The following is a 25,159-nucleotide window of genomic DNA, read 5'->3' on the forward strand; positions in this document are numbered from 1 at the left end:
TATTTATTTTGTTTTTGTTTTGCTTTAGGAATTCTCTGAATTTGAGGCTTTAAAAAATGCCAGTATAATTAACATACAGTGTTATGTTAGTTTCAGATGTACATTAAAGGCATTCAACAATTCCATATGTTACTCAGTACTCAGTAAGTACTCTTGCTCCCCTTTGCCTATTTCACCCATCCCCTCCCTCCCCTCTGGTAACCACCAGTTTGTTCTCTATATTTGAGAGTCTGTTTTTTGTATCTCTCCCCCTTTTTTCATCTGTTTCTTAAAATTCCACATATGAGTGAAATCATATGGTATTTGTTTTTCTCTCTGACTTATTTCACTTAGCATTATACTCTCCAGAGCCATCCATGTTGTTGCAAATGGCAAAGTTTCATTCTTTTTTTTTTTAAGGTCGGGTAATATTCCATTGTATATACATCTTATATACCATATCTTCTTTATCCATTTGTCTATGGCTGGACACTTGGGCTGCTTCCATATCTCGGCTATTGTAAATAATGCCATAATAAACATAGGGGTGCATATATCTTTTCAGATGAGTGTTTTTGTTTTCTTTGGGTAAATACCCATTAGTGGAATTAGTAAATCATAAGGTCGTCCTATTTTTAATTTTTTGAGGAACCTCCATACTATTTTCCACAGTTTGCATTCCCACCAACAGGGCACAAGGGTTCCTTTTTCTCCACATCCTCCACAACACTTGTTTTTTATTTCAGGCTGGCAGGTGTGCAGTCCCAGGTGTTATTTGTCCAAACATGAATATATTTGAAGACAATTTAGGATGTATATCAAGGTCTCATAAATTTGAACATACATTTTTTTGTTGGTATTAAAGGCAGTGAATAGTCAAGAGCTTGTTCATTCACTTGAATTCAGCAAACCAAAACACAGATTGTATTTTATTTAGTTTTAATGTTTATTCATTTTTGAGAGAGAAAGAGAGAGAGTCAGAGCACGAGAGGGGGAGGGGCAGAGAGAGAGGGAGACAGAGACCAAAGTAGGCTCCAGGCTCTGAGCTGTTAGCACAGAGCCTGATGTGGAGCTCGAATTCATGAACTTTGAGACCGTGACTTAGCAGACTGCTTAGCAGACTGAGCCACCCAGATACCCCCAAAGATTGTGTTTTAATTTTATAATTAGTAAAATGGCATAGTTCAGGGAAACTGACTTAGAAAGGACTTGAATGAATTATTGATATGAAAGATATTGTAAGACTCCCTTTATCTATCTTGAAACCAGGATTTTTTTTTTCTTTACAACAGTTTATTTCTCTTCAAACCACATCCTCTTCAAACCAGTTTCCTATGAACCTAATTCAACAGAACGAAAAATATGTCTCCGCATAGTTGTGAGGTTTGTACTTTATTGGCCTGTCAGTGTGAAGTTTCCCAATGCAAATTCTGAGGAAGAGGACATTTATCCCAGAAAAGCCCAGTCTGGGGGCACCTGGGTGGTTCAGTTGGTTAAGCCACAAACTTCAGCTCAGGTCATGATCTCGAGGTTCATGAGTTTGAGCCCCATGTCAGGCTCTGTGCTGACAGCTCAGAACCTGAAGCCTGATTCAGATTCTGTGTCTCCCTCTCTCTGTGCCCCTCCCCTGCTCACACTCTGTCTCTCCCTTTCACTCACTCTCTCTTTCTCAAAAATAAACATTAAAACAATTTTTTTAATTTAAAAAAAGAAAAAGGAAAGCCCAGTCTAGTTTTGGATAATAGAGTAGATATCATTGCAGGAAAAATGGTGCTTCTGAGGACCACTACTGTGGGTCAGGCGGAGGCAGCCTGACCCAGTTTACAGGGGTCATCACCGTTGAGCCTCAGACAGGAACTCATAGAAAATACTGGAATCAGGGGAGCCTAGGTGGCTCAGTCGGTAAAGCATCTGACTCTTGGTTTTGGCTCAGGTCGTGATCTCACACTTCATGAGTCCAAGCCTCACGTCTGGCTCTGTGCTGACAGTGTGGAACCTGCTTAGGATTCTCTCTCTCCCCTCTCTCTGCCTCTATCCCCTTCATACTCTGTCTCTCTCTCAAAATAAATACACTTAAGGGGCACCTGGGTGGCTCAGTCGGTTGAGCATCTGACTTTGGCTCAGGTCATGATCTCACGGTTCGTGGGTTCAAGCCCCTCATTGGGCCCTGTGCTGACAGCTCAGAGCCTGCAACCTGCTTTGGATTCTGTGTCTCCCTCTCTCTCTTCCCCTCCCCCACTCACACTTGTCTCTCTCTCTCTCTCTCTTTGTCAAAAATAAATAAACGTTAAAATTTTTTTTAATAAATAAATAAATAAACTTAAAAAATTAAAAAAAAAAAGAAAATAATCAGTTGTTAAGTTCTTGGAAGAAAAGTATTGGGTCACAAGAGAAAGGCACCACCTGTGAGAGCCATCTCAGATAAGCCCTGTGCCCTTAGCACAGGCCTCTGTAGCCCATGCTTTCTCCTTCCTCTGGAAAGTGAAATGCACAAAGGTAGAAACCCAGGGGCTGTGTTGGTGCTGGGAGATAGGCCGTGCTGGTCAGATTCGATGTCTCAAAATAGACATATAAACGTGCCAACCTGATTCCCTACCCCAGTGATTTGGAACTTGGAGGGTGTCAGTCAAAATTTCCTAGACAGTCTTGACAAGTTCATCAGCACCTAGAGCTGCCCCGGATCCTGCACTTTCGGTTCACAGTGCAAAAGAAAAAAGGTGTTGTCGAACACGTTGACACAATGAACACAATGAACAGGCGAGTGCAGGGAGGGATGCCCTCAGCTCATGGATCTGGTCCCGGAGGAGGCCGAAGTGGAGGGCCACCTCCCTGCGAGTGCACGCACCTGCAGGCTGTTTCCATCAGAGCCAGATGAGCTGCAGGTGGAAATCCTCCCGAGTGCTGCAGACTTGGGCCAGGCCTTTAAATTCAGAGCAACTGGAGAGGAGAAAGGAGACTGGATGTAGGCTCAGGCCGTGCAAGATGGCGCTCCAACTGCCTGATCTGCCGACGTTAAAAATCTTCTCTTTCCTGGACGCGTTCAGCTTGCTCCAGGCTTCCCAAGTGAACAGGGTAAATGTTCTCCACGATCCGCTCTCTGTCTGACCCGCCCCACCCCCACACCTCTCCACAAGTCCTTGCACAAGAACCCTTTCACCTCGGTCTCTCAGCTTTGAGATCTTGGCTACGCGAGCCTTATACCCACACAGCCTCCCTCTTTGCTTAAATTTACCTTGTTCGGGCCCATCCGCTCAGCTCCCAGAGATCAATGTCCCTGGATTTTAGTTGCTTCTCTTGACCAGTTTGAGCCCCCATTTGCAGAATAATGGAGTGGTACCTTGTGTGTTGGGGGTTAGCATCCTTCCCCTCCGAGGGCCTCCTGTTTTGTTAAATGAAAAGGACACACTGATACCCAGGAGTTGCTGTACTGACTAAATGGTCCTTGCGGCCCCCATTTCAAGCTCCAAAAAGTCCCCATTTCTCCCTCTAAACTCTCACAGGAATCCCAAGGGCCTGTCTTAGCCTTGACGGACCTCTGCTATCACCCTGTCCCCGTCCCCCCAGACGGGGAGGGCCATGAGAGCTGGGATGCTGGCTGGTGAACCGGTGTGGGCCTTGCAACCAGAACAAATGATAGCAGAGGAGAAGCCAGCCTTTGGGGACTGACTGCCTGCTCACCCCTTCCTTTCTCCCCCTCAGGAATGGAATAGAGTTGCCGAGAACGATCACCTGTGGAGGTGAGCAAGGCAAGGGCAAGGCGGGAAGGCAGGTGTGTCTCATGGGGGAAGACGTACGCTTGGATTGCGTACCCAAGGGAGGCCTGCGGGTGGCCCTGTCTTGAGAGGCGTGAGTGATGCTCACAGAGAGGGAGGGGTTCGTGAGACCAGTGCTCCCGAGGAGGTGGACTGACGGGGGCACAGCCTGGGGTGGGGGTGGGGGTGGTGTTATGACTCTGTTTCCAGAAACCTGTGTCTGAAGAAATGGAGCTTCTGCAACTTCTCCAAGTGCCTGGGCTCACAGACGTGGAAACAATTCTTCCTCAAACAAACAAAGCAGGAGTATCAGATGGCCTTGGCGCAACCAGAGGACTTTATCTTCAAAGAAGCAACTGGGAACCTCGGTATGGGGGTAGGAGGAGCCTAGAGGACCGTGACAAACTTGTTTTAAGAAATGTGCCATTTTCTCCCCCCCCCCCCTTGTTTTCATTCAGTGAGGAGAAAGAAGATTAAAACTTGGTGGGACTGGGCTGCGGTGGTAGCTGTCCCTGGTCTCCCTGCTTCTTCTCTTGTCCCCAGTGGTCACAAGAGCAGATCAGGCCCTGTGAGGACTCCCTTTCTCCGCAGACTTCCCATCCCTCCTAGGATAAAAATTTTAAAAAGGAAACTTAAATAACAGAAGTTCTGTTTGCTTTATTCCTAATACCTCTTTTATTTTTATTTTTATCTTTTAAATGTTTTATTTTTGAGAGTGCGTGTGAGAGTAGGGGAGGGGCAGAGAAAGGGAGACAGAGGATCCAAAGAGGGCTCTGTGCTGACAGCAGCGAGCCCAGTGTAGGGCTTGAACTCATGAATCATGAAATCACGACCTGAGCTGAAGTTGGACACTCAACCGACTGAGCCACCCGGGTGCCCCATCCTAGTACCTCTTTTAAAACTCAGAACAGTTCTCTGATGGTGACGTTTTTATCCCCATTTTATATCTATGGAAACTGAAACGAAGGAGAAAAACCAATTGGCCAGTGTCTCCCAAATGGCCAGTCTGCAATGGGAACCCATTTTTGGATGACTCTGAAGGCCACCCAACTTCTCTTCTCCAAACTCTCCCAAGAGGGTGCAGGAAAACTTAACAACTATCTTTCCAGAGTTCTCTTTACTTGACTGCATCATCCCTCAAGTATTGTCTGTGTTTCCTTCTAGGAATCATAGGACCTATGGCTTATCTGTCAGGAAATGGCCCCACAATGGGTGGACGGGAGAAGTCCATCATTTGTACTGTGTCGTCCAAGCACATGCTTTATGCCTGGGATGTGCAGGAGGTGAGTCTGGCCGATGAGCACAGGTAATGTATGCCCGTGTCCGTCTTCCATGCAGGAAATGGGTGCTGGGGAGAAATGATGCTAAGAATTGGTGCCGGGAACAGAGTTTCAGAGTGGGTCTTCTAGTTGGTAATCTGTGACCTTTTCATCTAGTCTACAGACACACAGAAAATTCATTTTTTAATGTGTGTTTCTAGATATAAATGTGCGCAAAGACTTAATTTCTGTTGGTAACGTGGAATGACTGTGAAAGAAACTTTGGGCGCTGGGCATCTTCACTAGTTATTCTCCCCCCTTCCTGTCAACTGTTGGCACTTGTTACGTTGGATTTTTCAGAAAGTGGTCTCTAACTCCGATCACTGCCAAGGAGCACAACGGTCTTACATTTCAGGATTAGTAAAAATAGTGCAAGAATCACTGGATAGGGAATGGGAAAATCCCAACATGGGACCCAAATTTTTATATTTTCTTGGCTTGCCCTGTTTGGACTTCTCTTTCCTCCCTGTAAAAATTATATGATGATTCTTTGAGGTATCTGGATGGCTCAGTCGTTTAAGCATCTGATTCTTGATTTGGGCTCTGATTGTGATCTCATGGTTTGTGGGTTCAAGCCCCATATCGGGCTCTGCACTGACAGTGCAGGGCCTGCTTGGGATTCTCTGTCTCTCTGTCTCTGTCTCTCCCCTACCTCCTCTCCCCACTCGTGCGCACACACCCTCTCTCTGTCAAAATAAACTTTAAAAACCTACATAATGCTTCTTTGTCACACAGGATCTTCTAGAGTATGACAAAATACCTCTTTATGAATACTTGAGGTGGCAGGAGAATAATGAACTAAAAGTCTAGAAGGATACTCCTAAAGTCACACAATGTTCTATGCCCGTTACATCTCCGTAAAGCTGAGAAGATAAACCAGAAAAGTACACTCTTGCATAACTTGCTCTTAGGGAAACCAGTCCCACGTCCCTGAAGCCCAGTGGATGATGATCCATGTGGCAAAGAGCTCGGGCCTTCTGCCAACAGCCAACACTAGCTTGCAGTCACGTGAGTGAACCATCTTGGAAGCTGATCTTCAATCCTTCAGGTTATTGTATCCCCAGTCAACATGTTGCAACCTAGCAAGGAACCCTAAACCAGAGACACTCAGTGAGTCGACTCCTGAATTGTCGACCAACAGAAGCTGTAGGAGATAAGTGTTTATTGCTTTGAGCTGCTAGGTCATTTGTTAGGCAGCAGCAACCGGTAACAGGGTGGATTTTTTGTTTTTGTGTGTGTGTGTGTGTGTGTGTGTGTGTTTGGTTTTTGTGTGTTTTTGTTTTTTGTTTTGAGTGACAGCGTGTGCACATGAAAGGGCAGGGGCAGAAAGAGAGAATCTTAACTTTTAAAAAAATGTTTATTTTTGAGAGAGAAAGAGACTGAGTGTGAGTGGGAGAGGGGCAGAGAGAGAGAGGGAGACACAATCCACAGCAGACTCCAGGTTCTGAGCTGTTAGCGCAGAGCTTGATGCGGGGCTCGAGCCCACAAACCATGAGATCATGACCTGAGCCGAAGTCGGATGCTTAACCGACTGAGCCACTCAGGTGCTGAGAGAGAGCGAGAGAGAGAATCTTAAGCAGGCTCCACACTCAGCGTCGAGCCTGACACTGTGTTTGATCCCACAACCCTGGGATCATGACCTGAACTGAAATCAAGAGTCAGACTCTCAGACGACTGAGCTACCCAGGCATCCCCAGATAAGTTTTTACTACCTGGAAGTAGGGTGCTGCCATAACAAAAATTTAAGATGTGGAAGAAGCTTTGGAATCAGGCAGTGGGAAGAAGCTAAGAAAGCTCTGAGGAGAGTTTTGGACCTTGGAGAGACTGTTAGCAAAAACCTAACTGGCTGCCGTGAGGCTGCCAGTGAAGACACACAGGAAAATGTAAAAAGTGTTATTGGACACTAGAGGAAACAGGGTCCTTGCTACATAGCTGCAGAAGGTTGAGAACACTGTCACCCAGGGTAACGTGGAAACTAGCAAATATATCCACTGAATTGAATGATCTTGCTCAGGAGAATTCCAGGCAGAATGCTGAAGGCTGGCTGCTGCTTGCTGCTTGGAGCAAAACACAAGAGTAAGAGGGAGAGGATAAAGTGAGGGCTGTCAAATAAAAGGGAGCCAAGGATTGCTGGTTCTCAAAATTCACAGCCTTTCAAGATGGGAAACGACGTTAAAACTTAAGTCAACTCCAAGCAAGATCAATCCATGGCAGTGTCTGTAAACCATACTATAAAGGTGAAGTCAAAGGGGTGACTGCAAAATTCTTTCTTTTTTAAGTTTATTTATTTTGAGAGCAAGAGCGTGAGCGAGAGTCAGGGAGGAGCAGAGAGAATTCTAAGCAGGCTCCACGCCATCAGTGCAGAGCCTGATATGGGGCTTGATTTCAAGAACAGTGAGATCATGACCTGAGCCAAAATCAAGAGTCAGACGCTTAACCAACTGAGCCACCCAGGCGCCCATAGCCCAATTCTTTTTTTAGACCACGGAAAGATCCAAGTGGAGTGCCTCAGAGCTGTTGAGACAAGCACTGGACCTCTAAGTTTGCCCTTGGCAGCCCAGGGTATCAGAGAATTATCTCCAAGACTTGTGAATATGGCTCTTGTCTAATGATATAAACTCAGTAAGTTTCTTTGGAGACCCACAGAGTTTTTCAGAGACTCCTACTGACAGAAAGGCTGCCAGCTTGAGCTTAAAGAGGTTGAGATATCGTAACAGGAGAAGAGGACTTGGAATCCTGGACTTTTACAGGGAAGAAGCTGGCTCCAAAAACCACTTCCCTGAAAAATTGGACCACTGTATATGGAAAGGGCAGGAGAACTCAGAAGACCGAGCCAAGAGTCCTGAAGAATCTCTCCCAGGCCTTGAATCCCAGTCAACGTACTACCAGCATGTTCTCTATTGGATCTCAAATTTTCTGTGTAGCAGTGATTCCCACCACCCTACCCCCATTTGCTCCCCCTTTATTTTTTTTGGATGAGAGGGTCTATAATGTTATCCTTACCTATAATACCCTACTCTTGTGTGTTGGGGCTGGAGGAGTAGAAAGATAACTTGTATATTTAGTTCAAGGTTTTCACATCAAGATGAACTGAGTCTAAAGAGCCTCTCATTAAACCATGAGATCCTAGATTTTGAGATGATGCTGTAATGGTGAACTATTTGGGGGCACTGGGGAGATGGTGAGTGTATTTTGCATGTAGGCCGGAGGTGATTATTAGGGACTGCAGGTGGACTGTGTCAGCCAGCCTCTAAGATGTCCCATGTTCCCGATTTTAGGTAGGCCACTCCCACACTGAATAGGGCTGGCCTTTGTAACCAATTGGATATTGTGGGAATGGTGTGTGACTTCTGAAGCTACGTCACAAAAGACACTTCTTCTCTGAGTCATCGGTTCTTAGAAAACCAGCCAATAATATTATGAGAACCCTTAAGAAGCCCTCCAGAGAGGTCTATGTGGTGAAGTACTGAGGACTGCCAGTAGCCAGCACCGACTTGCCAGCCGTATGAGTGAACCATCTCGAGTTTCGTCCTTATGCAGCCAGCTTCAACCTCCTAAGAGACCCTGAGTCAGAACTACCTAGCCAAGCTGCACCTGAATTTCTAACAGCAACTGAGACAACAAAAACTTCTGTTTTAATCCACCCAATTTTTTTGGAGAGGGCTTATTTTTAAAAAGACTTATTTCTTTAAATTTTTTTAATGTTTATTTTTGAGACAGAAAGAGACAGATCATGAACAGGGGAGGGGCAGAGAGAGAGGGAGACACAGAATCCGAAGCAGGCTCCAGGCTCCGAGCTGTCAGCACAGAGCCCGACACGGGGCTCAAACTCATGGACCGCGAGATCCTGACCTGAGCCCAAGTCGGAAGCTCAACTGACTGAGCCACCCAGGTGCCCCTGGAGAGGGTTTATTTTTTACTTATTTTGCTTATTTTTTTTTAAATTTTTTTAACGTTTATTTATTTTTGAGACAGAGAGAGACAGAGCATGAACGGGGGAGGGTCAGAGAGAGGGAGACACAGAATCTGAAACAGGCTCCAGGCTCTGAGCTGTCAGCACAGAGCCCGACGCGGGGCTCGAACTCACAGACTGAGAGATCATGACCTGAGCCGAAGTCGGACGCTTAACTGACTGAGCCACCCAGGCGCCCCTTTACTTATTTTGCTTATTTAAAAAAAAAAAAACAAAAAAAACTTCCAGTATAGTTAACATGCAGCATTATATTAGTTTCAGGTATACAATACAGTGATTGAACAATTCTGTACATTACTCAGTGCTCATTGTGGCAAGTGTACTATTTTTTTTTTCAATGTTTGTTTATTTTGAGAGAGCAGGGGTGGAGGTGGGGGACAGAGAGTGAATCCCAAACAAGCTCCTCACTGTCAGCACAGAGCCCAACATGGGTCTCAAACCCACAAACCATGAGATCATGACCTGAGCCTAAACCAAGAGTCAGACGCTTAACTGAGCCACCCAGGTGCCCTTATAAGTGTACTCTTTCATCCCCATCATCTATTTCACCCATTCCCCCATCTACCTCCCTTCTGGTAACTGTTTCTTCTCTGTACTTAAGAGTCTGTTTCTTGGTTTGTCTCTTTTTTTCTCTTGTGTTTCTTAAACTGAGTAAAATCATATGGTATTTGTCTTTCTCTGAATTATTTCACTAGCACTGTACTCTCTAGATCTATCGATGGTGGTGCAAATGGCAAGGTTTCATGATTTTTTATGGCCAAGTAATATTCCATTGTCTAAATATACCACATACTCTTTATCCATTCATCTACCAATGGACACTTGAGCTGCTTCTATATCTTGGCTATTGTAAATAATGCTGCAATAAACCTAGGAGTGATACATGTTTTTGAATTAGTGTTTTTGTTTTATTTATGTAAATACCCAGTAGGAGAATTACTAGGTCATATGATAGTTCTTTTTTCAATTTTCTGAGTAGCCGCCATACTGTTTTCCACAGTGACTGCACCAGTTTGCATTCCCACCAGCAGTGCACGAGCGTTTCTTTTTCTCTGCATCCGCGCTGAAACTTGTTTCTTATATTTTTTATTTTAGCCATTCTGATAGGTATGAGGTGATATCTCATCCTAGTTTTGATTTTAAGCCACCCAATTTGGGGATGATTTACAAAGCAATAGATAACACTACACAGGAAGCCTCTTAGTGTTAAGAGTACAAATGGTGGTGACATTTGGAAAGGGTAAAGAGGTTAGTAAATATAACAAGTACAGGTAGAAATAGTTATATGGGGCGCCTGCGTGGCTTAGTCGTTTGGGCTTCTGACTTCGGCTCAGGTCATGATCCTACAGTTTGTGAGTTCAAGCCCCACGTCGGCCTCTGTGCTAGGAGCCTGGAGCCTGCTTCAGATTCTGTGTCTCCCTCTCTCTCTGCCCCTCCCCTACTCGTACTCTATCTCTTTCAAAAATAAATGTTAGGGGCGCCTGGGTGGCTCAGTCGGTTGAGCGTCCGACTTCAGCTCAGGTCACAATCTCGCGGCCGCGAGTTCGAGCCCCGCGTCAGGCTCTGGGCTGATGGCTCAGAGCCTGGAGCCTGCTTCCGATTCTGTGTCTCCCTCTCTCTCTGCCCCTCCCCCATTCATGCTGTGTCTCTCTCTGTCTCAAAAATAAATAAAACGTTAAAAAAAATTAAAAAAAATAAATGTTAAAAAGTAGTTATATGAACACTTTGTAACAATTTTTACATTTTGTATTCTTATCTCTTTGATATACTTCACGATTTTTAAACTAAAGAAAATCTAGAAAGGAAACCGTTCTTATTTGCAACATACAAGATTGATGATGGATAACAGTTATGAGAGTTGATATTCTTTGGATCCTACTGCGAACTGGATATTCTTTGGATTTCTACTAAGTATGTTTCGTGTGCTACGAAATGGAAACAGCCGTGTAAGAAGCCACAATGATAAGTAACTTGCCAAATGTCACACCATTAGAAAGGCAGAACTGGGGTGCCTGGGGGGCTCAGTAGGTTAGGCACCTGACTCTTGATTTCAGCTCCGGTCATGATTTCTCGGTTTGTGAGTTCTAGCCCCGCACCGGGCTCTGTGCTGATGGTGCAGAGCCTGCTTAGAATTCTCTCCCTCTCTCTGTTCCTCCCCTGCGTGCATGCACACACTCTCTCTCTCTCTCTGTGTCTCTCAAAAATAAACAAAAAATTTTTTTTGTTAATAAAAAAAAAGAGGCAGGACTGATTTGGGCCCAGAAGTCAGATCGTTCTTTATGCCTATCATGTAGTGAGCTCTTCTGTTGTTTGAATATATTGTGTTGTTCCTTTCCTGTGTTCACTACCCTCTCAAGGGGGTATTTTCTTGTTTGTTTTTCCCCAGAAGCAAGAAACGGCTCTAATTTGGAGGAGACTTCCAAATAAACGCTGGCAGAATGAAAGCACCGTGGGTGTGAGGAGTTCCTGGCACATACAGTGTTCCTTTCCCTCTAGGGCACTATGATCTGGTCAAGCCCCGTCCAGCAGTCTAGTATCACGCATCTGGCGACCCTCCCTCAGCTGCATCTCGCGTTCACTGTGGATTTGGAGGGAACCGTCAAAGTGTGGAATTGTCAGGATCAGGATGCCCTGGCCACTTTCCCCGTGTCTCAGGCCTGCTTTTCCTTGGAAGTCTGTCTCACAAAGGATGGCCCATTCCTGATGGTAAGTGAGCCCTGCATCTGGAGGGCACCCACCAAACAAAATGCCTGCTGCCTTGGCCGCTGTTGTGGCCCCGTCACTGTCACATCACAGTCTATCTTCTTGGAGTCATCCCCACCATGTACCCTGAGGGTCAAAACACACCAGCGAATGCTGGTCACACAAACCTTGCTACTGTCTTGGCCCTTGATCTCCCACAAGTACATTTCCCTAGTCGTTCTTCCAAAAAAAGGAAAAAAAAAAATCCTGAATTACTTTATATCCCTGTCTCTTCTTTCAAGTGTCGGTTGTACAGTACATGACCTTGGACAGGGACTATGGAGGGAGAGCTGTGGGTTTGGGGAGATATTGAGAAAAAAGAATAATGTTGATGTACCAATGAATAATTATCCTCGAGAAGAATGCTTTGGGGCTTAGAAAGTTTTATTCCTTGGGATCATTCTCACAACGTCAAGAGGTTTTAATCTCTGTTACATGATTAAAGAAACAGTAATATATATTTTTAAAATTTTTTTAAAGTTTATTTCGAAAGAGACAGAGACAGTATGAATGGGAGAGGGGCAGGCAGAGAGGGAGAGAGAGAATCCCAAGCAGGCTCTGTGCTGTCAGCACAGAGTCCAATGCGGGGCTCGAGCTCATGAAACCGTAAGATCATGACTTGAGCTGAAACCAAGAGTTGGTCACTTAACCAACTGAGCCACCCTGGCACCCAAAACAGTAGAATATTTTGCAGCTGACAGTGATGCCTTCTGTGTGCTTTATAATCTCCCATCTCCTTCTGTTGATGTGGTGGTGGTGCTTTGGTTTCAGGTCGGCAATTCTGAAGGTGACATCTACACACTGACAGTGCCTGAGCTCAGGGGTGTTTCTAAAGTCCACGCATTTAAATACACTGTTGACCTTCTGCACTGCTCTCCTGACAAGAAATGGGTCTTTGCATCTGGGACACATCAGAACATCTTGCCCAGGGTGAGCGTTGCTCTGCGGGTTAACCTCGGGAGGACAGGGTCAAGCATTGGGAAGGTGGAGTTTAGGAAGTGTGGGAGAACCTGCAGCGCTCAGCAAGGACCAGACATAGGGCTCCCCCCTCTCAAAGGCCATATCACATTTAGAATCCATTTCGATAGTCAGGAGGCAGTGTTCTTGGAAGTGATGATGTCTAGGTGCAAAAACAAACGTTAATTCATGAAGCTTTGCATTGAGAAGCCATGAAAATTTGCATCAAGAAGCCTGAATCGGCCAAAGAGCTAGAGGCAAGTGAGGGACAGCTCAAGAGAGGAGGATCTCTGGTAACCTTGTTCACTTTAGCTTTCCTTACTCTTATCCACCTTGGCTAGAAAGTACCAAGCAGTCCAGAAGTAAATAAAAATGGATCCACCTCTGAATGGCACTCTGAGAAAGTCTGTGGCCTTTGAGCCAAGCCATTTTTACCATGGCACAGGTGGACCGGGCACCAAAGAGCAAGGAGCTGAGAGGATGCAGCCAAAGCAAAACAGCCCTTGACCCCTTCTCCAAGGAGGGGAGATCTGTCGAGCCAGTGGCAACTTGATCCGGACTCCAGTGTGGCCAGACGATTTTGTACCTCTGTGGCATGCCTGAAGTGTGGCTGCAGGGGCTTTGCTCTCTGTGACCACGACAGGCAGGATAGGAAGACAGGTTCTTGGATGTCAAGTGACAAGCAGTGACTACTCTGTGCTTCCTAAGATTCAGATTAAAGTTTGGCCACAAAACGAGGATTTTTTTTTTTTTTTTTTAAGTAGGCTCCATGCCCAACGTGGGGCTTGCATGTATGACCCTGAGATCAAGAGTCAAATGTGCCACTGACTGAGCCAGCCAGGTGTCCCACAAAGTAAGGATTTTTAAGGAGGCTTTTCTGGAGTCCCTCCTGCACTGAGATGCTGCTATTTCCCCCTTCACCTATTTGTGCAACAATCTCTCCATAGGTCTTTTTCACAGAGTGCTTACTGAAACCATCGGAAGGCAAAAGCCCTCTGTCACTCTCTATCCCGTTTTCGTCATGCTGCAGAGCCTGCTGGGCCCCAAGGAGGACAAGCAGGATAACACTGATGTACCGAAGAGGCTCTTCCAAAAAGACGGGATTTACCACCTTTGACCTAATGACCGAGAGGACTGGGGGCAGAACAGTCATCCAAGGTAGGCGGTGCCACACCGGAAACACGGCTTCTCCTCCCCTTCACTCATGCATTCTTTTGAAGCCATAAATGTATGTAAACGGTCTGAAGCAGGCAGGGGATTTCTTCAGCTGCAGGCTAACCCTTTCAGGTTAGTGTCTCTGATGCCCACGCTCTGACCTCTACACTCCACCCTGCTCTTGGGCAGATATGATTTTATTTGTTTGTTTATTTAGAGTGTGTGCATGAGTGGAGAGATTCTTTATATTTTTTATTTGTCATTAAAAAATTTTTTTAAATATTTACCTATTTTTGAGAGAGAGAACATGAGCCAGGGAGGGGCAGAGACACACACACACACACACACACACACGCGCGCGTGCACACACACACACACACACACACACACAATCTGAAACAGGCTCTAGGCTCTGAGCTATCAGCACAGAGCCCAATATGGGACTCGAACTCACAAACAGCAAGATCATGACCTGAGGTGAAGTCAGATGCTTAACCGGCTGAGCCACCCAGGGCCCTGAGAGAAAGAGGGAGGGAGGGAGAGAGAAAATCTTAAGTAGGCTCCACGTCTGGCCCTGCATGGAGCCTGACCTAGGAGTTGATCTCATAACTGTGAGATCATAACCTGAGCCAAAATCAAGAGTTGATGCTCAACCGATTGAGCTGCCCAGACACACCCTGGGCAGATGTGGTTAGATTCCCATGCTGCTTTCAGGCCTGGATTCCAACCCCCCCTCAATGCCTGAGCTGTCACTGTCCACCACGCTCCGTTCCCATGTCCTAGCATCTGTTACCATGGTCAGTGACCTGTATCTGCCACTGGCCTGTCCTTCATTTTCCTCACCAGGCTGAGGTCCCATGAAAGTAACGAGTATGCTTTTTCATTCCGTGTAAAGATATCATTCTGACTAAATGACCCCAAGTTTGCGTGTGTTTGTTCCGCATGAAAACAGCCCATCAGGTCGCGACTTTCCTGTTGCCAGTTCATATGGAGAGTCCGATTTGGATGGGAGCCAGTGATGGAAATATGATCGTCTTTGAGAGTGGGCCATACTTGTTCCTCTTCACCATCAGTGGGCACCAGCTGCAACGATTTGAGGACCACCAGAGGACCATCGGCAATTTGTGGGCGGTCCGTATGCCCCTTCTTCCCCCCCCCCCCCCCCCCCCCGCCCCGCTCACTGCTCTGCCTGTGACTCTGGGCCACTCATCCCGCGTCTCCTTTGAAGGATTCTCTGCATGTCCTCACCACATCTATGGATGACTCCCTGCATGTGTACATGTGGGAAGAGGAAGGCCGTTATCCATACCTCAAGAGCTGCTGTCACCTGGAACACATAGGGAGTGACCTGACGCCCAGCTGGTAAGCCCTGCTTTGTGACTTAAACTTCCCTTCAAGATTTTAAATTTCTACATAAAAAAATAAAGGGATAGTAGGTGAGGGTTTAGTTTTGTTTTTTAAGTTCAAGGACATATATGAATAAACTTATGTCCAAAAAGAGAATTGCTAGTTCTTGGAGTATGTTCACAGCTCTTGGAGTAGATTCCAAAAGGCTTTCCAAAATGGCTCCCATTTATTTGCACACAGCAGGATATGGAAGATTTATATCTTCAGTGTCCTGTCTTTACTTGCAAGGTTTATACATTTTTTGAGTTCGTCAGTCATTTGGGTCACTTCCTTAGCAAGCTGATTAAAAAAATTTTTTTTTAATGTTTATTCATCTTTGGGAGAGACAGAGAGACAGAGTGTGAGTGGGGGTGGGGCAGAGAGAGGGAGACACAGAATCCCAAGCAGGCTCCAGGCTCCAAGCTGTCAGCACAGAGCCTGATGCAGGGCCCGAACCCAGGAACCGTGAAATCATGACCTGAATCAAGTCAGACGCTTAACTGACTGAGCCACCTACGTGCCCCTTTAATTTTTTTTTAATGTTTATTTATATTTGAGAGAGCAAGCAAGCAAGCAAGCATGAACTAGGGGAAGAGCAGAGAGAGAGAGGGAGACACAGAATCTGAAGCAGGCTCCAGGCTCTGAGCTGTCAGCATAGGGCTCAAACCCACGAACCGTGAACTCATGACCTGAGCCAAAGTCGGACACTTAACCAACTGAGCCACCCAGGTGCCCCCATTTAGTTTTCTTTTAAGTTGCTAGCCTTCATCTAAATTATTTTTTTGAGATTTTACGTGCTGTACATAAGGCTCTTGTCTTTTATAAACATTGTTGCTTGTCCTTCTAATGTTTATTTTTGGCAATATCTAACAAAATATAATACATATCCTTTCAACTGCCAGGGCCACTAATAGGAATTTACTTTGACAGTACACCTCCAATGATTAAAAATACATTGGTTGGGGCATCTGAGTGGCTCAGTCACCTGAGTGTTCGCCTCTTGCTTTTGGCTCAGGTCACAATCTCGGGGCTTTCTGGGTTCAAGCCCTGAGTCGGACTCTGTGCTGACAGTGCAGAGCCTGCTTGGGATTCTCTCTCACTCTCTCTCTCTCTCTCTCTCTCTCTCTCTCTCTCTGCACCTTCCCCACTCGTGCTATCTCTGTCCCTCTCAAAATAAAGTTTTATTTATTTAATAAAAATGAATGAATAAATACATTGGTTGTTTATTACAACATGAGTTGTGATTGCCTAATGCTGGAAACCATCTCACTGCCTAAACATAAGATGTTGTTTAAATTACTATGGCATGTCCACATAATGGAGTATTGTGCAGCTGTAATTTAAATCTCTATGTTCAGATATATCCAATGTTTTTGAGGCACAAAAAAATTTAAGCATATATAATATGTAATTATGCTTAGCAGATTAAAAAAAATTTTTTAACATTTATTTTTGAGAGCGAAAACAAGCTAGGGAGGGGCAGAGAGAGACAGATTCTGAAACAGGCTCTAGGCTCTGAGCCGCCAGCACAGAGCCTGATGTGGGACTCGAACCCATGAACCGTAAGATCATGACCTGAGCCGAAGTCAGATGCTTAAGCGACTGAGCCACCCAGGCGCCCCATGCTTAGCAGGTTTTATTTTTTGCTCTTTATCATATCTAATAAACCTTAGCCTACTAAGTCATAAATGCTTTTCTCCTTTCAATAATATTTTGTGGCTTAGATTTATTTTAATCAATGATTATCTATATTTTCTATTTTTTCTCCTTTCAGTAATTTTAAATAGATCCCCTTCATATCTGATGATGTCCCATACTGTGCAGCATTATGTCTTTTATCCGTCTGATTTTTTTTTAACAATACAAAGAAATAGAACCCAGTTGTCCAACACAGTTTTAGTTTTGACGATAATCTTTTAATCAGAAGCACAAACCAGAGTATGTCCATCATCCCCAAGGTTTTCCCATGCTCCATTGCAGTGTGTCCCTCCTTCCATCCCCAGCACCAGGCGGCCACTGATCTGTTTTCTGTCCCTATTAATTACTTTCAATTTTCTAAAATTTTATGTAAATGGGATTATATGGTATATATTCCTTTGTGTCTAGCTTTTTTTTTTTTTTTTAAGTTTATTTATTTTGAGAGACAGAGCTCACATGAATGTGTGACAGAATGGGGGAGTGTCAGAGACAGAGGAAGAGAGAGAACGCCAAGCAGCCTCCTTGCCATAAGCACAGAGCCCGATGCGGGGCTCAATCTGCCGAATCGTGAGATCATGACCTGAGCCAAAATCAAGAGTCAGACGTTTAACCAACTGAGCCACCCAGGAGCCCTGTGTCTCACTTCTTTCAGTGAGCATTGTGGTTTTGAGATTCACCCTTGCTGACTGTATCAGTAATTCACTCCCCTGTACTGCTGAGTTCCTTTTACTATTGTCCCATTGTGTAGATGGACCACAGTTTATCACCTCACTAGTTGAGGGTCACTGATGTTGTTTCTAGCTTAGATAAATATGAAAACATGTTTATCCGAAGAGTGGAAGTGTCAGGTCATATGGAATGCTTCACTTTATAAGAAATTGCAAACGCTTTCCTAGGGGCTATACATTTTTGCATTCCCACTTGGTATTGTTCCATTTTTGTTTTATTTTTTCTTACATTCTAATGGGCATGTAGTGATCTTTCATTACAGTTTTGTTGTCTATTTCCCTAATGATGATGAGCAGCTTTTCATTGGCTTATTTGCCATCCAGATAGCTTCTTTGGTGAAGCATTTGTTCAAACCTTTTGTACATTTTTTAGTTGGGTTGTTTTAGTTGGGTTGTTACTGAGTTTTGATAGTTTATATATTTGTAATGTAAGGTTTTTTTTAATGTTTATTTTCAACGTTTATTTATTTTTGAGACCCAGAGAGAGACAGAGCATGAGTGGGGGTGGGCAGAGAGAGAGGGAGACACAAAATCTGAAGCAGCCTCCAGGCTCCAAGCGGTCAGCACAGAGCCCAATGCGGGCTCAAACTCACGAATGGTGAGATCATGACCTGAGCTGAAGTCAGATGCTTAACCAACTGAGCCACCCAGGTGCCCCTGGAATGTAAGTTTTTTTTTATTTTTTTTTTTTTATCAGATAAGGCTTTGCAAATATCTTCTTCCACTTTGTGGTTAGTCTTTCTACTCTAACACTGTCTTTCAAAGAGCAAGTATTCTTAGTTTTGATAAAGTCCAATTTGTCTTCTAAAAAGATGAGGTTCGAGATGTTGTATCTAAGAAATCTTTGCCCGACCCAAGGTCACAAAGATTTTCCCCTATGTTTTTGTCAAAATTGTATAGTTTTAGGTTTCACGTTTAGATCTGTTACCCGTTTTGGGTTTGCTTTTTTGAGAGAGAGAGCACACAAGCTGGGGAGGGGCAGAGGGAGAGGGGAGAATCTTAAGCAGGCTCCATGCCTAGTGCAGAGCCGATGCAAGGCTTGATCTCATGACTGTGAGAGCGTGACCTGAGCCGAAATCAAGAGTCAGATGCTTAACTGACTGAGCTACCTAGGTGCCCCAGTCTGTTATCTATTTTGAATTAAATTTTATATAGGGCAAGATATAGATCAAGGTTGGTCTCTTTTCTTTCTTTTTCTTTCTTTCTTTCTTTCTTTCTTTCTTTTTCTTCCTTCCTTTCTTTTGCATACAGGTATTTAATTATTCAGCTCCATTTGTGGGTGAAAAAAACATTCTTCATTCCTTTACATATTTGTCAAAAATTGACTATAAGTATATATACATACATATATATACACATATATATACATACATGTATATATACACTTATATATACACAATATATATAAACTATATAACTATATATACAGATATATATATATATATATATAGTTATATTTATATATTATATATATAGATTTCAAGACTCTTTTGTTCCAAGGATCTTTGTGTCTATCCTTTCTCTAATAGCACACTACTTTGAAAGTGTAACTTTATAGAAATTTAAAAATCTGTTGGGAGTCCTCCAGTTTGTTCTTTTGCAAAATTTCTGTGACTATTCTGGTTCCTTTGCTTTTCACATATATTTTAGAATAAGTTTGTAAACGTTTATAAAAATTCTGCTGGGGGGGAGCACCCTGCTGGCTCAGTTGGTGGAGCATGTGACTCTCAATATTGGGGTGGTGACTTTGAGTCCCATGTGGGTCTTAGAGATTACTTAAGGAAATTAAAAAAAAAAAAAAAATTAAGGGCTCCTGGCTAGCTCAGTCAGAAGAGCATGTGACTCTTGATCTCCTGGTTGTGAGTTCAAGCCCCACAATGGGTGTAGAGATTACATACAAACATACATACATAAACTTTAAAAGAAATAGAATACACACACACAATTCTGCTGGAATTTATACTGGAATTCTATTGGATCTATAGATAAGTTTGGGGACCTTTACAATTGAGTTTTCTAATCCATGAACCTTACGTCTCTTATTAAGTCTTCCTTATTTTATCAGTGTTTTTGTAGTTTTCAAGATACAGATTTTGCAAATATTTTGTAAGATTCTACCTATTTAGTGGTTTGGGTGCTACCATAAACAAACAGTAATGTCTTCAATTTTCTATTTTTTATTAATAGGATGTAGAAATATGATTGACTTTTTTTGATGTTTTATTTTTTGAGAGAGAGCACAAGCAGGGGGAGGGGCGGAGAGGGACAGAGGATCTGAAGTGGGCTTTGTGCTGACAGGCTGACAGCAGCGAGCCTGATGTGGGGCTTGAACTCATGAACTGCAAGATCATGGCCTGAGCCAAAGTCAGACACTCAACCAATCAAGCCACCCAGGGGCCCCATGATTGACTTTTGAAATACTAACTTGGTATCCTGCAACCTTGCTAAATTGTTATTCAAATAGCTTTTATTAATAGATTTATAGATATTTTGTGATTTTTCTATGTATACAGTCATGTCATCTGTCAACAGCTGCTTCCCCCCCCCCCCCCCACTTTCCATCTGTACATCTTTTATTCCTTGTTCTTGACTTTTGCATTGGATAAAACCTTCAATAACAAGGAGCACCTGACTGCCTCAGTTGTAGAGCATGCAACTCTTGATCTCAGGGTCATGAGTTCAAGCCCCACATTGGGCGTAGAGCTTAAAAACATAAAAACCTTCAGTAACAACATTGGAGTGGAGAGCAGGTATCCTTGACTTTTATAGAAAGTGTTGAGTCTTTCACCATTATGATATTCATTGTATGTTTTTGTAATTGCCTTTTATTATGTTCAGGAAGTTCCCTTCTAGTCCTGATTTGCTGAGGGTTTTTATCAATAGATGTTAAATTTTGCCAAATGCTTTTCTTGTATCAGTTACTATAAGAACATTATTTCTCCTTTTTATTTTTTATTTTTTTAAGATTTTATTTTTAAAAATTTTAATGTTTAGAGAGAGAGCGGGAGCATGAGTGGGGGAAGGGCAGAGAGAGAGGGGGACAGAGGATCCAAAGCAAGTCTGTGCTGACAGCAGAGAGCTGGGTATGGGGCTCAAACTCCTGAACCATGAGATCATGACCTGAGTGAAGTCAGATGCTTGACTGAGCCACACAGGTGCCCCAAAATTTTAAGTAACCTCCGTGCCCAACGTGAAGCTCAAACTCATGACCCCAAGATCAATAGTAGCATGCTCCACTGACTGAGCCAGCCGGGTGCCATTGATTTTTCCTTTTTAGGTTGTTAATAAGTCAAATTACATCGATTGACTCTCTGAATATTGAACAAGCCTTGCATTCTTGGAATAAACCCCACTTGGTCATATTGTATATATTTTTATATATTTCTAGATTTAATTTATTTTGTTAATGATTTTTGCTTCTGTATTCACGAGGGATATTGATTGGTAGTCTTATGTATTGTCTTTGTCTCATTTTGGCATTAAAATAGTGGTGGTTCCATAAAATTAGTGGCAAGTGTTTCCTGACCTTCTATCTTCTGGAAAAGATTTTGTAGAATTGGTGTTATTTCTTCTTTAAAAGTTTAACAGGGGACATTTGGGTGGCTCCGTCAGTTAAGCACCCAACTCTTGATCTCAGGGTTGTGAGTTCAAGCCCCGCAGTGGGCTCTGGGCATGAAGCCTATTTCAAAAAAATAAAAATAAACAACAAATAAAATTTAATGGTCTCCAGTGGAACCATCTGGGCCTGGAGATTACTTTTTTGGAAGGTTATAACTATGAATTCTTTAATGGTTATAGCACCATTCAGATTGTCTCTTTTCTGCTGCATGAGCTTTGGTAGTTTGTAGTTTTCCAGGAATTAGTCATTTCATCTAACTTGTCAAATTTATGTGCGTGGATTTGTTCCTTTCAGTCTTTTACATATCTGCAGAATCATGGTGATATCAACCCTTTTACTCCTGATATTGGGGATTTGTCTTTTTTTTTTTCTTCTTAGTCTTAATAGAGGTTTATCAATTTCTATTACCTTTTCAAAGAAACAGCTTTTGTCTTTTTTTTTTCCCCTGTTCTCAGTTTCATCTCTGCTTTTTTATTCCCTTCTTGCTTTGGTTTGCTCTCCAATTTTTGAGGTAGGAATTTAGATTATTGCTTTGAGACCTCTCTTTTTAAATATAAGCATTTGATGTTCTAAATTTCTCACTAAGCACTGCTTTGGCTTCAACCTACAGATTTCAATTGATTGTATTTTCATTTTCACTCAGTTCCATATACTTTTTTTTAAATACTTTTTTTTGCTTATTTTGAGAGTGGGGGGACACAGTGAGCTTGAGCTGGCAGGGGAGGGGCAGAGAGAGAGGGAAAGACAGAACCCCAAGTAGGCTCCATGCTGTCAGCACAAAGCCTGATGCAGGGCTTGATCTCCCAAACTATGGGATCATGACCTGAGACGAAGCCAAGAGTGGGACACTTAACTGAGCCATCCAGGTGCCTCTGTTCCATATGCTTTTTAATTTCCCTTTTCCCCTTTGACCCATGGACTACTTATTTTCAAGTTTTATTTAAATTCCACTTATTTAACATATAGTATTAGTTTCAGGAGTAGAGACCCATGGATTATTTAAAAGTGTGTTTATTTTTCAAGTATTTTGGTATTTTATTGCTATCTTTGTATTGATTTCTAGTGTGAATCAGTTATAGAGAGCACACTTTGTATATTCTCAATTCTTTTACGTCTGTTTAACTTAGACTCTACCCTGGGTCATAAAACAATCTTGAAGTTTCCGTGTGTGCTTGAAAAGAATGCATATCCTGCTCTTGTTGGGTAGAGTGTTCTATATTTGGCAACTGCAGCATTGTGGTTGATTTATCTTTTTCAGTTCCTCTGTATCCTTTCTGATTTTTGATCTTAGGGTTCTATCAGTTATGAGAGAAGACCATTGAATTTCCTGACTATGAATCTGGATTTGTCTCTTTTTCCTTTAAATTCTATCAGTTTGGGGGCGCCTGGGTGGCTCAGCCGGTTGAGTGTTCAACTTCGGCTCAGGTCATGATCTCATGGTTTGTGAGTTGGAGCCCTGAGCTGTCAGCACAGAGCCTGGAGCCTGCTTCAGATTCTGTGTCTCCCTCTCTCTGCTGTCCCCTGCTCTTTCTCAAAAATAAACATTAAAAAAATTTTAATCCATCAGTTTTTACTTCATGTATTTTGCAGCTCTGTTATTTAGTACATACACATTTAGTAGTATTGGGTCTTCTTGGTTAGTTGGCCTTTTATTTTTGTGTAATGTCCCTCCTTGTTCTTGGCAGTTTTCTTTGCTCTGAGATCTACTTTACCTGTTATTCATTTAGCTAGTCCTGCTGTCTTTTGATTAATGTTTGTATGTTACATTGGAAGTAGAGGAATGGAAAACAGTCTGCTTGTATCATTATAATTGAAGTTAGTTTCTTGTGGACAGCATCTAATTGTCATGATTTTTATTCACACTGTGCCAAGATCTTTTAATCGGTATATTTACTTTTCTTATTTCAGCATTTGGAAACTGTTGTGCTATTTCCTTCTGGCTTCTATGGTATCCAATGAGAAATCCACTGTCAAAGTGGTGCTCTTCTATAGATAAAGTGTCATTTTTCTCAGGCTGATTCAAGTTATTGTCTTTAGTTTTCAGAAATTTGATATGTTTGATATAGACTTCTTTGAATTTAACCTGTTTGGGTTTGATCAGCTTTTTCGGTCTGTAGGTTTACCAAATTTGAGTTTTTTCGCTATTACTTATCTCCGCAGTGTTTGAAGGGAAGAGGAAAGAGTCCACCTCTACTCACCTTAGCACAGGGGAGGGAGGAGATGGTCAACAGTGTCCACCTCACAGTCTCCCCTCCCCAGGGGAGGAGTAAAGGTGCCACCTTTGCTTGGGTTAGTGCAACTCAGGGATGGTTAAAAGAACTCCACCCCCAGTTTCTGGACTCCTGGAGAAGAGGGGTGTAGGAGTATCACCTCCTTAATACAGGATGAGAAGAGTTGACAGGGCCATGCCCCACAATCTCCCCATCACCCCATGGGGAGGGAGGCATGGCCTCTTTTAGATACTCGCCTGGAATAGAGCAGGTATAGTCAAAAGGAACAGAATTCTCTTTTAAAATAAAAATATTCTCTATCATTATTAAATAATATCTCTGATTTGCTAGATCTTGATAATTCTGGCAGTGCTATCTCAGGGCAGGTTGAGATTGCTACTCCTGCAAATAGTAATCATCATAACTTTGCCAGATCTGTGCAGTCATTTGAAACCAAATATAAGAGTGACTTAGGATCAATTGATTTGGGAAAAAGGTATCTTTGTCAGGTTCAAATTTAGTATCATCAACAATAGAAATAACTACTTTCCCTTTTGTCCATTAATTACGTTGTGTTTTTTTCTGTTGGCAGCTACGTCTCCAAAGCAATATGTGATAACGTGAGCATAGTATGTGTGGTGTCAAAAAATCGTGAGTCCAGCATTCTGGTGATGTATTCTTTGCATACATAATATGGAAACTAATGGAATAATTAACCTTGCATCATCTCCCTCAATGTAGTAAAGAGAATTCTGTTTGCAAACTCAGAATGATTATTTGAGTGCTATTGGGAAAGAAGCAATGATTTAACTGTCTTTGGTAAATCAGGCACTGTAACAGAATGTAGAGCAACATATCCTTTGTCCTTGCCATCAGGGACAGTATCGAATACTAAGGTAGTAAAATGGTCACACAAATCAATTCAAGGGGAGCATATGAGAGGGGAAAGTATGACTTTGGATTGAGGCTAGCTTAAAAGTGAAGGCACAACCCTCTTGATCTCAGGGCTGTGAGTTCAAGCCCCAATGTTGGGCATGCAGCCTACTTAAAATTTAAAAAAAAAAAAAAAATTAAGGGGCGCCTACCTGGCTCAGTCAGCAGAGAGTGCAACTCATTATCTTGGGGTTGTAAGTTCAAGCCCCATGTTGGATGTAGAGATTACTTTAAAAAATCTTTAAAAATAAGATAAGTGAAAAAGTGAAGGCCACCTGTATTCACTGTTCCTTGCATATAAGCAAGCAAAAAAAATTCTGTAAGATGCAAGCAAAAAATAAATATTAGAAAAACATAGACATTAATACTTAAAGGTAGCTAGAAGAGACTCAGAATATAAATGGTAATAAAAAAAAATGCTTAAAAGGACTAGGAAGTAGAAAATATAGCTAAAGCTACATCACATGAAAGTTTCAATTTCCGTATCACCACAGCCATTGTAATGGAGGCAAAAAAAACAAAAACAAAAAAACTGTCCCCTAAGTTTGTATCACTGGCTCAGGATTCAGAGTTCAGGGATGAGAGTACTAACAAATCAAACCTAAGAGCCCCAGGTCTACCGTCCTGGCTTTGAGAGGTGGAGAGGACTGGAAGAAAGATGGCCTGAGGGAGTAGATCGTACTGTAATGGGAATGTAATCTCAATGGG

At 42.9% G+C, this 25,159-nt stretch overlaps 1 protein-coding gene across 7 annotated transcripts in view; it reads left to right on the forward strand.

Moving 5' to 3' along the window:
• Positions 1-24,605, forward strand: part of FBXW12 (F-box and WD repeat domain containing 12) — a 76,543-nt gene extending 51,938 nt beyond the window's left edge. For 2 of the 7 annotated variants that reach the window (XM_078443106.2, XM_078443105.2), the window contains 9 exons: positions 3,679-3,716; positions 3,942-4,099; positions 4,896-5,014; positions 11,520-11,729; positions 12,537-12,695; positions 13,670-13,880; positions 14,830-15,008; positions 15,106-15,239; positions 24,111-24,605. In XM_078443106.2, coding sequence (XP_078299232.1) covers positions 3,679-3,716; positions 3,942-4,099; positions 4,896-5,014; positions 11,520-11,729; positions 12,537-12,695; positions 13,670-13,880; positions 14,830-15,008; positions 15,106-15,239; positions 24,111-24,210 — 1,308 coding nt within the window. In that variant the 3' untranslated portion in view covers positions 24,211-24,605. Of the gene's footprint in view, positions 1-90; positions 144-2,367; positions 3,052-3,678; positions 4,100-4,895; positions 5,015-11,519; positions 11,730-12,536; positions 12,696-13,669; positions 13,881-14,829; positions 15,009-15,105; positions 15,240-18,164; positions 18,300-24,110 lie in introns of those variants that run through there. The other 5 variants (XM_078443112.2, XM_081794283.1, XM_081794291.1 and 2 more) reach the window with 5 other exon arrangements.
• The last annotated feature ends 554 nt before the right edge of the window (positions 24,606-25,159 follow it).

The sequence above is a fragment of the Panthera onca genome, chromosome A2, assembly GCF_046562875.1.
Source record: "Panthera onca isolate mPanOnc1 chromosome A2, mPanOnc1 haplotype 2, whole genome shotgun sequence".
NCBI lineage: Eukaryota > Metazoa > Chordata > Mammalia > Carnivora > Felidae > Panthera > Panthera onca.